Source organism: Petromyzon marinus, unplaced genomic scaffold (assembly GCF_048934315.1).
Source record: "Petromyzon marinus isolate PM22_M1 ecotype Great Lakes invasive population unplaced genomic scaffold, UKy_Petmar_22M1.pri1.0 PM_Scaffold_436, whole genome shotgun sequence".
NCBI lineage: Eukaryota > Metazoa > Chordata > Hyperoartia > Petromyzontiformes > Petromyzontidae > Petromyzon > Petromyzon marinus.
Window position 1 is genome coordinate 25,502 of NW_027423431.1, and position 16,531 is coordinate 42,032.

The window sequence follows — 16,531 nt, forward strand, 5'->3', positions numbered from 1 at the left end:
CACAGACACAGTGAGAGAGAGACACAGTGAGACACAGACACAGTGAGACACAGACACAGTGAGACACAGACACAGTGAGACACAGACACAGTGAGACAGAGACACAGTGAGACACAGACACAGTGAGACACAGACACAGTGAGACACAGACACAGTGAGACACAGACACAGTGAGACACAGACACAGAGAGACACAGACACAGTGAGACACAGTGAGACACAGTGAGACACAGACACAGTGAAAGAGAGACACAGACACAGTGAGACACAGACACAGTGAGACACAGACACAGTGAGAGAGAGACACAGTGAGACACAGTGAGACACAGACACAGTGAGACACAGACACAGTGAGAGACACAGACACAGTGAGACACAGACACAGAGAGACACAGTGAGACACAGACACAGTGAGACACAGACACAGTGAGACACAGAGAGACACAGTGAGACACAGAGAGACACAGTGAGACACAGTGAGACACAGACACAGTGAGACACAGACACAGTGAGACACAGACACAGTGAGACACAGACACAGTGAGACACAGTGAGACACAGACACAGTGAGACACAGTGAGACACAGACACAGTGAGACAGAGACACAGACACAGTGAGACACAGACACAGTGAGACACAGACACAGTGAGACACAGTGAGACACAGACACAGTGAGACACAGTGAGACACAGACACAGTGAGACAGAGACACAGACACAGTGAGACACAGACACAGAGAGACACAGACACAGTGAGACACAGACACAGAGAGACACAGACACAGTGAGACACAGTGAGACACAGACACAGTGAGACACAGACACAGTGAGACACAGACACAGTGAGACACAGTGAGACACAGACACAGTGAGACACAGACACAGTGAGACACAGACACAGACACAGTGAGAGAGAGACACAGTGAGACACAGTGAGACACAGACACAGTGAGAGAGAGACACAGACACAGTGAGAGAGAGACACAGTGAGACACAGTGAGACACAGACACAGTGAGACACAGACACAGTGAGACACAGACACAGTGAGACACAGACACAGTGAGACAGAGACACAGTGAGACACAGACACAGTGAGACACAGACACAGTGAGACACAGACATAGTGAGACACAGACACAGTGAGACACAGACACAGTGAGACAGAGACACAGTGAGACACAGACACAGACACAGTGAGACACAGACACAGAGAGACACAGACACAGACACAGAGAGACACAGACACAGTGAGAGACACAGTCAGACAGGGAGACAGAGACACAGAGAGACACAGACACAGTGAGACACAGTGAGACACAGACACAGTGAGACACAGTGAGACACAGTGAGACACAGACACAGTGAGACACAGACACAGTGAGACACAGACAAAGTGAGACACAGTGAGACACAGAGAGACACAGAGAGACACAGACACAGTGAGACACAGTGAGACAGAGACACAGTGAGACAGAGACACAGTGAGACAGAGACACAGTGAGACAGAGACACAGTGAGACACAGTGAGACAGCGACACAGTGAGACAGAGACACAGTGAGACAGAGACACAGTGAGACAGAGACACAGACACAGTGAGACACAGTGAGACAGAGACACAGTGAGACACAGTGAGACACAGTGAGACAGAGACACAGTGAGACAGTGACACAGTGAGACAGAGACACAGTGAGACAGAAACACAGTGAGACACAGTGAGACAGAGACACAGTGAGACACAGTGAGACAGAGACACAGTGAGACAGAAACACAGTGAGACAGAGACACAGTGAGACACAGTGAGACACAGTGAGACAGAGACACAGTGAGACAGTGACACAGTGAGACAGAGACACAGTGAGACAGAAACACAGTGAGACAGAAACACAGTGAGACACAGTGAGACAGAAACACAGTGAGACACAGTGAGACAGAGACACAGTGAGACAGAAACACAGTGAGACAGAAACACAGTGAGACATAAACACAGTGAGACAGAAACACAGTGAGACACAGTGAGACAGAGACACAGTGAGACAGAAACACAGTGAGACAGAGACACAGTGAGACACAGTGAGACAGAGAGAGACACAGTGAGACAGAGACACAGTGAGACAGAGACACAGTGAGACAGAAACACAGTGAGACACAGTGAGACACAGTGAGACAGAGACACAGTGAGACACAGTGAGACAGAGACACAGAGACACAGAGACACAAAGACACAGTGAGACACAGACACAGTGAGAGAGAGACACAGTGAGACACAGACACAGTGAGACACAGACACAGTGAGACACAGACACAGTGAGACACAGACACAGTGAGACACAGTAAGACACAGTGAGACACAGACACAGTGAGACACAGTGAGACACAGACACAGTGAGAGAGAGACACAGTGAGACAGAGACACAGTGAGACACAGACACAGTGAGACACAGTGAGACACAGTGAGACACAGACACAGTGAGACACAGTGAGACACAGTGAGACACAGACACAGTGAGACACAGTGAGACACAGTGAGACACAGACACAGTGAGACACAGTGAGACACAGACACAGTGAGAGAGAGACACAGACACAGTGAGACACAGTGAGACACAGACACAGTGAGACACAGTGAGACACAGACACAGTGAGACACAGTGAGACACAGTGAGACACAGACACAGTGAGACACAGTGAGACACAGACACAGTGAGAGAGAGACACAGACACAGTGAGACACAGTGAGACACAGTGAGAGAGAGACACAGTGAGACACAGACACAGAGAGACACAGTGAGAGAGAGACACAGAGAGACACAGTGAGACACAGACACAGTGAGACACAGTGAGAGAGAGACACAGTGAGACACAGACACAGAGAGACACAGTGAGAGAGAGACACAGAGAGACACAGTGAGACACAGACACACTGAGAGAGAGACACAGACACAGTGAGACACACTGAGACACAGTGAGACACAGACACAGTGAGAGACAGACACAGTGAGAGACAGACACAGTGAGACACAGACAGAGTGAGACACAGACAGAGTGAGACACAGACACAGAGAGACACAGACACAGTGAGACACAGTGATACACAGTGAGACACAGACACAGTGAGACACAGACACAGTGAGAGAGAGACACAGTGAGAGAGACACAGTGAGACATAGACACAGTGATACACAGTGAGACACAGACACAGTGAGACACAGACACAGTGAGACACAGACACAGTGAGAGAGAGACAGAGTGAGATAGACACAGTGAGACATAGACACAGTGATACACAGTGAGACACAGACACAGTGAGAGAGAGACACAGTGAGACACAGACACAGTGAGACACAGACACAGTGAGACACAGACACAGTGAGAGAGAGACACAGTGAGAGAGACACAGTGAGACATAGACACAGTGAGACACAGTGAGACACAGACACAGTGAGAGAGAGACACAGTGAGACACAGACACAGTGAGACACAGTGAGACACAGACACAGTGAGACACAGACACAGTGAGACACAGACACAGAGAGACACAGTGAGACACAGACACAGTGAGACACAGTGAGACACAGTGAGACACAGACACAGTGAGACAAAGTGAGAGAGAGACACAGACACAGTGAGACAAAGTGAGAGAGAGACACAGACACAGTGAGACACAGAGAGACACAGTGAGACACAGACACAGTGAGACACAGAGACACAGTGAGACACAGACACAGTGAGAGAGAGACACAGACACAGTGAGACACAGACACAGTGAGACACAGACACAGTGAGACACAGACACAGTGAGACACAGACACAGAGAGACACAGACACAGTGAGACACAGACACAGACACAGAGAGACACAGTGAGACACAGACACAGTGAGACACAGACACAGTGAGACAGAGACACAGAGAGACACAGTGAGACAGAGACACAGTGAGACACAGACACAGTGAGACACAGACACAGTGAGACACAGACACAGAGAGACACAGTGAGACAGAGACACAGTGAGACACAGACACAGTGAGACACAGACACAGTGAGACACAGACACAGTGAGACACAGACACAGACACAGAGAGACACAGACACAGTGAGACACAGACACAGTGAGACACAGACACAGTGAGACACAGTGAGAGAGAGACACAGTGAGAGAGAGACACAGTGAGACACAGACACAGTGAGACAGAGACACAGTGAGACACAGACACAGTGAGACACAGACACAGAGAGACAGAGACACAGTGAGACAGAGACACAGTGAGACACAGACACAGTGAGACACAGACACAGTGAGAGAGAGACACAGACACAGACACAGTGAGACACAGACACAGTGAGACACAGACACAGACACAGTGAGACACAGACACAGTGAGAGAGAGACACAGACACAGTGAGACACAGACACAGAGAGACACAGACACAGTGAGACACAGACACAGTGAGACACAGACACAGTGAGACACAGACACAGTGAGACACAGTGAGACACAGACACAGACACAGTGAGACACAGACACAGACACAGTGAGACACAGACACAGAGAGACACAGACACAGAGAGACACAGACACAGTGAGACACAGTGAGACACAGACACAGTGAGACACAGACACAGAGAGACACAGACACAGTGAGACACTGACACAGTGAGAGAGAGACACAGACACAGACACAGTGAGACACAGACACAGTGAGACACAGACACAGACACAGTGAGACACAGACACAGTGAGAGAGAGACACAGACACAGTGAGACACAGACACAGAGAGACACAGACACAGTGAGACACAGACACAGACACAGTGAGACACAGACACAGTGAGAGAGAGACACAGACACAGTGAGACACAGACACAGAGAGACACAGACACAGTGAGAGAGAGACACAGACACAGACACAGTGAGACACAGACACAGTGAGACACAGACACAGTGAGACACAGACACAGACACAGTGAGACACAGACACAGTGAGAGAGACACAGTGAGACACAGACACAGACACAGTGAGACACAGACACAGTGAGACAGACACAGTGAGAGACAGAGACACAGTGAGACACAGACACAGTGAGACACAGACACAGACACAGTGAGACACAGACACAGTGAGACAGACACAGTGAGAGACGCAGACACAGTGAGACACAGTGAGACAGATACACAGTGAGAGACATAGTGAGAGAGAGACACAGACACAGTGAGACAGAGACACAGTGAGAGAGAGACACAGACACAATGAGACAAGTGAGTGAGAGACACTGTGTCTGTGTCTCTCTCTCACTGTGTCTCTCTCTCTCCTTGTCTCACCCCGTGTCTCTCTCTCTCCCCGTGTCTCTCTCTCCCCGTGTCTCTCTCTCTCCCCGTGTCTCTCTCTCTCCCCGTGTCTCTCTCTCTCCCCGAGTCTCTCTCACCCCGTGTCTCTCTCCCCGTGTCTAGCTCTCTCTCCCCGTGTCTCTCTCTCCCCGTGTCTCTCTCTCCCCGTGTCTCTCTCTCACCGTGTCTCTCTCTCCCCGTGTCTCTCTCTCACCCCGTGTCTCTCTCTCCCTGTCTCTCCCCGTGTCTCTCTCTCTCCCCATGTCTCTCTCTCCCCGTGTCTCTCTCTCCCCATGTCTCTCTCTCACCCCGTGTCTCTCTCTCTATCCCTGTCTCACCCCGTGTCTCTCTCTCCGTGTCTCTCTCTCACCCCGTGTCTCTCTCTCTCCCCGTGTCTCTCTCTCTCTCCCCGTGTCTTTCTCTCTCTCCCCGCGTCTCTCTCTCTCTCTCACCCCGTGTCTCTCTCCCCGTGTCTCTCTCTCTCTCTCACCCCGTGTCTCTCTCCCCGTGTCTCTCTCTCTCTCCCTGTCTCTCCCGTGTCTCTCTCTCCCCATGTCTCTCTCTCTCTCCCCGTGTCTCTCTCTCTCTCACCCCGTATCTCTCTCTCCCCATGTCTCTCTCCCCGTGTCTCTCTCTCACCCCGTGTCTCTCTCTCTCCCCGTTTCTCTCTCTCCCCGTGTCTCTCCCTGTCTCTCCCCGTGTCTCTCTCTCACCCCGTGTCTCTCTCACCCCGTGTCTCTCTCTCTCGCCCCGTGTCTCTCTCTCTCACCCCGTGTCTCTCTCACCCCGTGTCTCTCTCTCCCCGTGTCTCTCTCCCCGTGTCTCTCTCTCTCCGTGTCTCTCTCTCTCCCCGTGTCTCTCTCCCCGTGTCACTCTCTCCCTGTCTCTCCCCGTGTCTCTCTCTCCCTGTCTCTCCCCGTGTCTCTCTCTCTCTCCCTGTCTCTCCCCGTGTCTCTCTCTCCCTGTCTCTCCCCGTGTCTCTCTCTCCCTGTTTCTCTCTCTCTCTCTCTCTCCCCGTGTCTCTCTCTCTCTCACCCCGTGTCTCTCTCTCTCTGTGTCTCTCTCACCCCGTGTCTCTCTCTCCCTGTCTCACCCCGTGTCTCTCTCTCCCCATGTCTCTCTCTCTCTCTCCGTGTCTCTCTCTCTCCCCGTTTCTCTCTCCCCGTGTCTCTCTCTCCCTGTCTCTCCCCGTGTCTCTCTCTCCCTGTCTCTCCCCCGTGTCTCTCTCTCTCCCCGTGTCTCTCTCTCCCTGTCTCTCCCCGTGTCTCTCTCCGCGTGTCTCTCTCTCCCTGTCTCTCCCCGTGTCTCTCTCTCCCTGTCTCTCCCCGTGTCTCTCTCTCCCTGTTTCTCTCTCTCTCTCTCTCTCCCCGTGTCTCTCTCTCTCACCCCGTGTCTCTCTCTCTCCGTGTCTATCTCACCCCGTGTCTCTCTCTCTCCGTGTCTCTCTCACCCCGTGTCTCTCTCTCCCTGTCTCTCCCCGTGTCTCTCTCTCTCCGTGTCTCTCTCACCCCGTGTCTCTCTCTCCCTGTCTCTCGCCGTGTCTCTCTCCCCTTGTCTCTCCCCGTGTCTCTCTCTCTCACCCCGTTTCTCTCTCTCCCTGTCTCTCCCCGTGTCTCTCTCTCTCTCCCCGTGTCTCTCTCTCTCCCCGTGTCTCTCTCTCCCTGTCTCTCCCCGTGTCTCTCTCTCTCTCCCCGTGTCTCTCTCTCTCCCCGTCTCTCTCTCTCCCTGTCTCACCCCATGTCTCTCTCTCTCCCCGTGTCTCTCTCTCTCCCCGTGTCTCTCTCTCCCTGTCTCTCCCCCGTGTCTCTCTCTCTCCCCGTGTCTCTCTCTCCCTGTCTCTCCCCGTGTCTCTCTCTCTCCCCGTGTCTCTCTCTCTCCCCGTGTCTCTCTGTCCCTGTCTCTCCCCGTGTGTCTCTCTCTCACCGTGTCTCTCACCCCGTGTCTCTCTCTCCCTGTCTCACCCCGTGTCTCTCTCTCCCCGTCTCTCCCCGTGTCTCTCTCTCCCTGTTTCTCTCTCTCCCTGTCTCACCCCATGTCTCTCTCTCTCCCCGTGTCTCTCTCTCTCCCCGTGTCTCTCTCTCCCCGTGTCTCTCTCTCCCCGTGTCTCTCTCCCCATGTCTCTCTCTCTCCCCGTGTCTCTCTCACCACGTGTCTCTCTCTCTCCCCGTGTGTCTCTCTCTCACCGTGTCTCTCACCCCGTGTCTCTCTCTCCCTGTCTCACCCCGTGTCTCTCTCTCTCTCCCCGTGTCTCTCTCTCTCGCCCCGTGTCTCTCTCACCGTGTCTCTCACCCCGTGTCTCTTTCTCCCTGTCTCTCCCCGTGTCTCTCTCTCCCCGTGTCTCTCTCTTCCCGTGTCTCTCACCCCGTGTCTCTCTCTCCCCGTGTCTCTCTCTCCCCGTGTCTCTCTCTCTCCCCGTGTCTCTCTCTCCCCGTGTCTCTCTCTCCCCGTGTCTCTCTCTCACCGTGTCTCTCTCCCCGTGTCTCTCACCCCGTGTCTCTCTCTCCCTGTCTCTCCCCGTGTCTCTCTTTCACCGTGTCTCTCTCTCCCCATGTCTGTCTCTCTCTCCCCATGTCTGTCTCTCTCCCCGTCTCTCTCTCTCTCTCCCCGTGTCTCTCTCTCTCTCTCCCCGTGTCTCTCTCTCTCACCCCGTGTCTCTCTCTCCCCGTGTCTCTCTCTCTCTCCCCGTGTCTCTCTCTCTCACCCCGTGTCTCTCTCTCCCTGTCTCACCCCGTGTCTCTCTCTCTCTCTCCCCGTGTCTCTCTCTCTCACCCCGTGTCTCTCTCTCCCCGTGTCTCTCTCTCTCCCCGTGTCTCTCTCTCTCCCCGTGTCTCTCTCCCCGTGCCTCTCCCCGTGTCTCTCTCTCTCCCAGTGTCTCTCTCTCTCCCCGTGTCTCTCTCCCCGTGCCTCTCCCCGTGTCTCTCTCTCCCCGTGTCTCTCTCTCCCCTTGTCTCTCCCCGTGTCTCTCTCCCCGTGTCTCTCTCTCCCCGTGTCTCTCTCTCACCGTGTCTCTCTCCCCGTGTCTCTCTCTCTCCCCGTGTCTCTCTCTCACAGGCCCCAAGTCCACAGTACAGACTATAATTCGTCAGTTTGAGACGGTCGGTGAGGCGGTGAAAAGCAAAGACTCAGCGCTGGAAAACTGGGATCCCAGGTGAGACAGAGAGACACGGGGAGAGACAGAGACACGGGGAGAGACTTGGAGAGAGAGAGACACGGGGAGAGAGAGACACGGGGAGAGACACGGGGAGAGAGAGACACGGGGAGAGAGAGACACGGGGAGAGGCACGGGGAGAGAGACACGGGGAGAGAGAGAGACACTGGGAGAGACACGGGGAGAGGGAGAGAGAGAGAGACACGGGGAGAGAGAGAGACACGGGGAGAGAGAGAGACACGGGGAGAGACAGGGAGACAGAGAGACACGGGGAGAGAGACAGAGAGACACGGGGAGAGAGAGAGACACGGGGAGAGAGAGACACGGGGAGAGAGACACGGTGAGACAGAGAGACACGGGGAGAGAGAGAGGGACACGGGGAGAGACAGAGAGACACGGATAGAGAGAGAGAGAGAGACACGGGGAGAGAGACACGGGGAGAGAGAGAGACACGGGGAGAGAGACACGGGGAGACAGAGAGACACGGGGAGAGTGAGAGAGAGAGACACGGGGAGAGAGACACGGGGAGAGAGAGAGACACGGGGAGAGAGAGAGACACTGGGAGAGACACGGGGAGAGGGAGAGAGAGAGAGACACGGGGAGAGAGAGAGACACGGGGAGAGAGAGAGACACGGGGAGAGACAGGGAGACAGAGAGACACGGGGAGAGAGAGAGAGAGACACGGGGAGAGAGACATGGGGAGAGAGAGAGACACGGGGAGAGAGAGACACGGGGAGAGACACGGGGAGAGAGAGACACGGGGAGAGAGACACGGTGAGACAGAGAGACACGGGGAGAGACAGAGAGACACGGGGAGAGAGAGAGATAGACACGGGGAGAGAGAGACACGGGGAGAGAGAGAGAGAGAGACGGGGAGAGAGAGACACGGGGAGAGAGAGAGACACGGGGAGAGACAGAGAGACACGGGGAGAGAGAGACACGGGGAGAGAGAGACACGGGGAGAGAGAGAGACACGGGGAGAGAGAGAGACACGGGAGAGACAGGGAGAGAGAGACACGGGGAGAGAGAGACACGGGGAGAGAGAGAGAGAGACACGGGGAGAGAGAGACACGGGGAGAGAGAGAGAGAGAGACGGGGAGAGACAGACACGGGGAGAGAGAGAGACACGGGGAGAGAGAGAGACACGGGGAGAGACAGAGAGACACGGGGAGAGAGAGAGAGACACGGGGAGAGACAGGGTGACAGAGAGACACGGAGAGAGAGAGAGAGAGAGACACGGGGAGAGAGACACGGGGAGAGAGAGAGACACGGGGAGAGAGAGAGACACGGGGAGAGACACGGGGAGAGAGAGAGAGAGACACGGGGAGAGAGAGAGACACGGGGAGAGAGAGACAGAGAGACACGGGGAGAGAGACACGGGGAGAGAGACACGGGGAGAGAGAGAGACACGGGGTGAGAGAGAGACACGGGGAGAGAGAGAGACACGGATAGAGAGACACGGGGAGAGACAGGGAGACAGAGAGACACGGGGAGAGAGAGAGACACGGGGAGAGACACGGGGAGAGAGAGAGAGAGAAACACGGGGAGAGAGAGAGACACGGGGAGAGAGAGAGACACGGGGAGAGAGACACGGTGAGACAGAGAGACACGGGGAGAGACAGAGAGAGAGACACGGGGAGAGAGACACGGTGAGACAGAGAGACACGGGGAGAGAGAGAGACACGGTGAGAGACACGGGGAGAGAGAGACACGGGGAGAGAGATAGACACGGGGAGAGAGAGACACGGGGAGAGAGAGACACGGGGAGAGACAGGGAGGGAGAGACACGGGGAGAGAGACACGGGGAGAGAGACACGGGGAGAGAGAGACACGGGGAGAGAGAGACACGGGGAGAGAGAGAGACACGGGGAGAGAGAGAGAGAGAGAGAGACAGGGAGAGAGAGAGAGACAGGGAGAGAGAGAGACATGGGAAGAGAGAGACATGGGGAGAGAGAGACACGGGGAGATGGACACGGGGAGAGAGAGAGACACGGGGAGATAGACACGGGGAAAGAGAGAGACACGGGGAGAGAGAGAGACACGGGGAGAGAGAGAGACACGGGGTGAGAGAGACACGGGGAGAGATACACGGGGAGAGAGAGAGACACGGGGAGAGAGAGACACGGGGAGAAAGAGACATGGGGAGAGAGAGACAGACACGGGTGAGAGAGACACGGGGAGAGAGAGACACGGGGAGAGAGAGATACACGGGGAGAGAGAGAGACACGGGGAGAGAGAGAGACACGGGGAGAGAGAGAGACACGGGGATAGAGAGAGACACGGGGTGAGAGAGAGACACGGGGAGAGAGAGACACGGGGTGAGAGACACGGGGAGAGAGAGAGACACGGGGAGAGAGAGACACGGGGAGATGGAGACACGGGGAGATGGAGACACGGGGAGATGGAGACACGGTGAGAGAGAGAGACACGAGGTGAGAGACATGGGGTGAGAGAGACACGGGGTGAGAGAGACACGGGGAGAGAGACACGGGGAGAGAGAGAGACACGGGGAGAGAGAGAGACACGGGGAGGGAAACATGGAGAGAGAGAGACACGGGAAGAGAGAGACATGGGGAGAGAGAGACATGGGGAGAGAGAGAGAGACACGGGTGAGAGAGACACGGGGAGAGAGAGAGACACGGGGATAGAGAGAGACACGGGGTGAGAGAGAGACACGGGGAAAGAGACACGGGGAGAGAGAGACACGGGGAGAGAGAGACACGGGGTTAGAGACACGGGGAGGGAGAGAGACACGGGGAGAGAGAGACACGGGGAGATGGAGACACGGGGAGATGGAGACACGGGGAGAGAGAGAGACACGGGGAGAGAGAGAGACACGGGGAGAGACACGGGGAGAGAGAGAGAGAGAAACACGGGGAGAGAGAGAGACACGGGGAGAGAGAGAGACACGGGGAGAGAGACACGGTGAGACAGAGAGACACGGGGAGAGACAGAGAGAGAGACACGGGGAGAGAGACACGGTGAGACAGAGAGACACGGGGAGAGAGAGAGACACGGTGAGAGACACGGGGAGAGAGAGACACGGGGAGAGAGATAGACACGGGGAGAGAGAGACACGGGGAGAGAGAGACACGGGGAGAGACAGGGAGGGAGAGACACGGGGAGAGAGACACGGGGAGAGAGACACGGGGAGAGAGAGACACGGGGAGAGAGAGACACGGGGAGAGAGAGAGACACGGGGAGAGAGAGAGAGAGAGACAGGGAGAGAGAGAGAGACAGGGAGAGAGAGAGACATGGGAAGAGAGAGACATGGGGAGAGAGAGACACGGGGAGATGGACACGGGGAGAGAGAGAGACACGGGGAGATAGACACGGGGAAAGAGAGAGACACGGGGAGAGAGAGAGACACGGGGAGAGAGAGAGACACGGGGTGAGAGAGACACGGGGAGAGATACACGGGGAGAGAGAGAGACACGGGGAGAGAGAGACACGGGGAGAAAGAGACATGGGGAGAGAGAGACAGACACGGGTGAGAGAGACACGGGGAGAGAGAGACACGGGGAGAGAGAGATACACGGGGAGAGAGAGAGACACGGGGAGAGAGAGAGACACGGGGAGAGAGAGAGACACGGGGATAGAGAGAGACACGGGGTGAGAGAGAGACACGGGGAGAGAGAGACACGGGGTGAGAGACACGGGGAGAGAGAGAGACACGGGGAGAGAGAGACACGGGGAGATGGAGACACGGGGAGATGGAGACACGGGGAGATGGAGACACGGTGAGAGAGAGAGACACGAGGTGAGAGACATGGGGTGAGAGAGACACGGGGTGAGAGAGACACGGGGAGAGAGACACGGGGAGAGAGAGAGACACGGGGAGAGAGAGAGACACGGGGAGGGAAACATGGAGAGAGAGAGACACGGGAAGAGAGAGACATGGGGAGAGAGAGACATGGGGAGAGAGAGAGAGACACGGGTGAGAGAGACACGGGGAGAGAGAGAGACACGGGGATAGAGAGAGACACGGGGTGAGAGAGAGACACGGGGAAAGAGACACGGGGAGAGAGAGACACGGGGAGAGAGAGACACGGGGTTAGAGACACGGGGAGGGAGAGAGACACGGGGAGAGAGAGACACGGGGAGATGGAGACACGGGGAGATGGAGACACGGGGAGAGAGAGAGACACGGGGAGAGAGAGAGAGACGCCCTCTCTCCCATACAAAGACAAAGCTCCCCCAGGTATCATCTCGCAGGATGTAGGGGCAAGTGCTGTTACTCAAATACACAACAACAACCGCCATTCGCCACTAAGTGGCAGTGACGTTACCACGACGCTTGTGCCAGGCTATGTGCACCTTGAGGCTACCACGTGAAGTGTCGAACGCCCGCTGGCAGGAGGTCCCGGGGCAGACCCAGCAGGTGCCACGGGTCGACTGACTGAGATCACTGAGATCACTGGCTGATGCACCACCTGTGCCCCCTACTGTGCCAACCTGCTGTGCTTTAGCCACCCGGCGCTCCGCTCGTTGTTGTGAGCGTCGCTCCTCCGCCCTCCGTTGTTGTTGGAGGGCGACTGCCTCCAACTGCCCAGTAGCAGCGTCCTTCACGAGCCTCCCCTCCTCCACAGAGGCCAATCTTGACACCGTTGGTACCAGTCATCGGCAAGTCCACTCAGCTCCACGTCCTCCTGTACCACGTCACTCCATCTCTTCTCTAGACCGTGCCGCGCCTGTTTAGCCCCCTCAATCCGTCCGAACAAAAGCTGTTTCGGCATGCGGTGGCTGGACATGCGGGCTACATGACCCAGCCAACGCAGCCTTGCCTTCCTGAGGAGCTCACCGATGGGACTTTGCCCAGATCTTTCAAGGATTTGTGAGCTGCTCACACAATCCAGTCTGGTTAAACCCAGGATGTATCGTAGGCAGGCCAGCCTAAATGTTTCTAACTGGCGAAGATGTTCCATTAGGGTGGTCCACGTTTCGCAAGCGTAGAGAAGGGAGGGAATGACCGTGGCCGAGAAGACCTGAAGCTTAGTGCGGAGCGACAGACCAGGTAGCTTCCACACAGCGTTACGCAACCGATGAAAAGATATTGCCGCTCGACTGATACTCTCCACAACTGCCCCATCACCGATTGGGAATTGTTGGGGTGGAGTGTCCGATGGTACAAAATACCCAGGCAGGTGCTTAGTTTTGGTGAGGCTGTTGGTAAGGCCCCATCTCTTAGTGGCAAGCTCCAGTTTCAGCAGCAGCACCTTCAACTCCTCCTCTGAGTGAGCAGCAATTACCAAATCATCGGCATACATAACGTGGTTGAGCAATAGGGAGCCATCCCTTGACCGCACCCGGGCATCGATCAGCCTCGCATTATATCTGGACCAGATGGAAATTTATCCGATACAGCTATTGAAGGCTTCACGAACTACGTGGTCAAAATAGATGATAAATAATGTGGGAGCCAGAGGACATCCCTGTCGCACCCCAAGGTGAACAGGGAATGGCTCTGACTCCCGGCCACGTAGTTTTACCCGGGCCCGCTCACCATCATGAAGGTCCTTAATGATCGTGAGCAGAGGGTCAGGGACTCCAAAAGCACGAAGAACAACCCAGAGCCCAGGCCTACTGATGGTATCATAGGCCTTGACCAGGTCAATAAAGCAGAGATGTAGGTCTTGTTGGAATTCCCTACACCTCTGCTGTAGCAGACGGACAGAAAATATGGCATCTGTGCAGGACCGCCCTTTCCTGAAACCGCATTGGGGCTCCGCAAGCCTCTCCTCAGCGTGCCTAGCAGGGCTATGTTGAATAATCCTTGCCAGGACCTTTCCCAGCACACTGAGGAGTGAGATGCCCCTGTAGTTGTTACAGTCTGTGCGGTCCCCCTTCTTAAAGAGGGGGACCACCAGGGCATCCTTCCAATCCTTCGGAACCCGTCCAGTGGTCCAGACTGTTGTTATGATGTCATGTAGGGCAGTCTGTGCACAAACACCACCCTCCCTCAGCATTTCGCTTGGATGATCATCTCTGCCCGGTGCCTTTCCTGGTCTCAGACTCTGGATCGCCTTCAGTACTTCCTCAACAGATGGCACCTCAGCCAGCCACTCACAGGGGGTGACTTCTTCCAATATTTGAGGCACTGCAGCTTCTGCAGGGTCATCCCCACTTTGTGCCACGATGTTTTCCTGGCTGAGGGATTTTCCCTCCCCCAGGACCTCACAGAAATGCTCAGCAAATCTGCAAACCTGTTCCTGGGGGTCGGAGATTGGATCACCGTTTTTTCCCCTAATGATGGTAATAGGTGTGGCACTGCAGATTACTTTTTTGATGGAGTTAAATAGGGATTTGTGATCACGGGCCACTGAGGCAGACTCCATCTCCTCAGCAACCCGCGACCACCACCCATCCTTGCAGCGCCTCACGGCTCTCCGAACCTCCGAGCGAAGGCTGCGGTAAGCCTCCTCATTCTCTGACGTGGGATTCTGTAGCCGATGACAGTGCGCCAGTCGCTCTTTCTCAACCATCCTGAACACCTCTGTCAGCCAGGGTCTCTGGGGAGGTCTGGACCACGTACCCAAAGCAGCCAATGCAGCTGCAAGAGTAACAGTCCTAAACCTCGCCCATTTACCCTCGACATCTGGTGGAGTGGGGGACAATGCCAACCCCAGCCGCAAGAGATTATGAAATTCTCGCTTGCAACTTTCATCAGATAACTGAGACCAGGCCACTTTAGGTTGGAATGGGGTCCTGGGTGTACACCCACCACCGGAGTGGAAGAATGGCAGGCGCATCTTACAGATGACTAGTCGATGGTCAGAGGGCAGATCAGCTCCACGGTAGGTCCTGGTGTCAAGGACATGGGCTCGCATCCGCTGGTCCATCACTATGTAGTCCAGCAGATGTTCTTGCTTGGACCCGGCATGCATCCATGATGTTGTGTGGATGCGCCGATGCTGGAACAGCGTGCTGGTAATTACAAGCCCATGGGCTGCACAAATATCTAGCAGCCTCCTACCGTTGTTATTGAGCTGATCTGGCCCATGCCCTCCAATCACTCCAGACCAGGTGCCACCATCATGACCAACTCGGGCATTGAAGTCACCCAACATGATGACTCTATCCCGAGGGGCCACTTTAGCCAGCACCTGTGACAGGAGGTCATAGAAGGCATCTAACTCATCGGCCTTGCCTGCATCTCTCCACGGATGTTCGTCTTCGGTGGGGGCATAAGTAACCACGACCACCATTCCTCGCCTCCGGTTGATGGGAAGGCGAGCCCAAAGTAGCCTGGGGCCTTACAGCTTCCCACACCTCACCGCCACGCTCCCACGCCCCCTTCATTCTTTAGTTCAAAAGAAGAGCCACACCCTGTTGTTTGGCAGTCTGCTGCCCCGAGTAGAGGACTGTCCACCCCTCATGGTGGCAGGAGCCAGAGCCGGTCCACCGGACCTCCTGAATGCCGCAGAGATCTAGGCGGTACCGGTCCAGCTCCCGACAGAGGAGTGGCAGCCTCTCCTCCGCAGTGAGCGTTCAAACATTCCACGTGGCCACCCGTAGTGGCTTTTCGTTGTTCCTGGAGGAGCCCCGAGGGTAGGTATTCAATCTCCTGGCTCCGCCAATTGGGGTTTGGCCAGGAGACGTCATAGACGCCTGTCTCCCCGGGGCCTCCGGCACAAGCTTATTAGTTAGATATTTCAGTCGTGGTTTAGTGGTAATTAATTGAAGGTGGAGGGGTTACCAGCCCCTCGCACCCGTCCAGAGCCCCCGTTTAGCCCCTGTGGTGGTCACAGACGCCATGAGGGGAGAGGCCAATCGAAATTGGACCTCCCCCCACAGCATTGTCCACGACAGCGTTGCCCGTCGGCACCGCGAGGAGGTAGGGGGTTGTTTTGCCGGACACTCACACACACAGACACACATTGCGCTAACCACTGCACCACCACTCCCCCCCCCCCTCTCCCCCCTCTCCCCCCCCTCTCCCCCTCTCTCCCCCCTCTCTCCCCCTCTCTCCCCTCTCTCCCCCCTCTCTCCCCACTCTCTCCCTCTCTCCCCCCCTCTCCCCCCCTCTCTCCCCCCCTCTCTCCCCCCTCTCTCTCC

At 55.8% G+C, this 16,531-nt stretch overlaps 1 protein-coding gene across 3 annotated transcripts in view; it reads left to right on the top strand.

Annotated features, from left to right (window-relative positions):
• LOC142923347 (uncharacterized) overlaps positions 1-16,531 on the top strand; it is a 67,701-nt gene that overhangs the window by 13,971 nt on the left and 37,199 nt on the right. For all 3 annotated transcript variants that reach the window (XM_076064423.1, XM_076064421.1, XM_076064420.1), the window contains exon 5: positions 8,380-8,476. In XM_076064423.1, the coding sequence (XP_075920538.1) occupies positions 8,380-8,476 (97 nt within the window). The remainder of the gene's footprint in view (positions 1-8,379; positions 8,477-16,531) is intronic.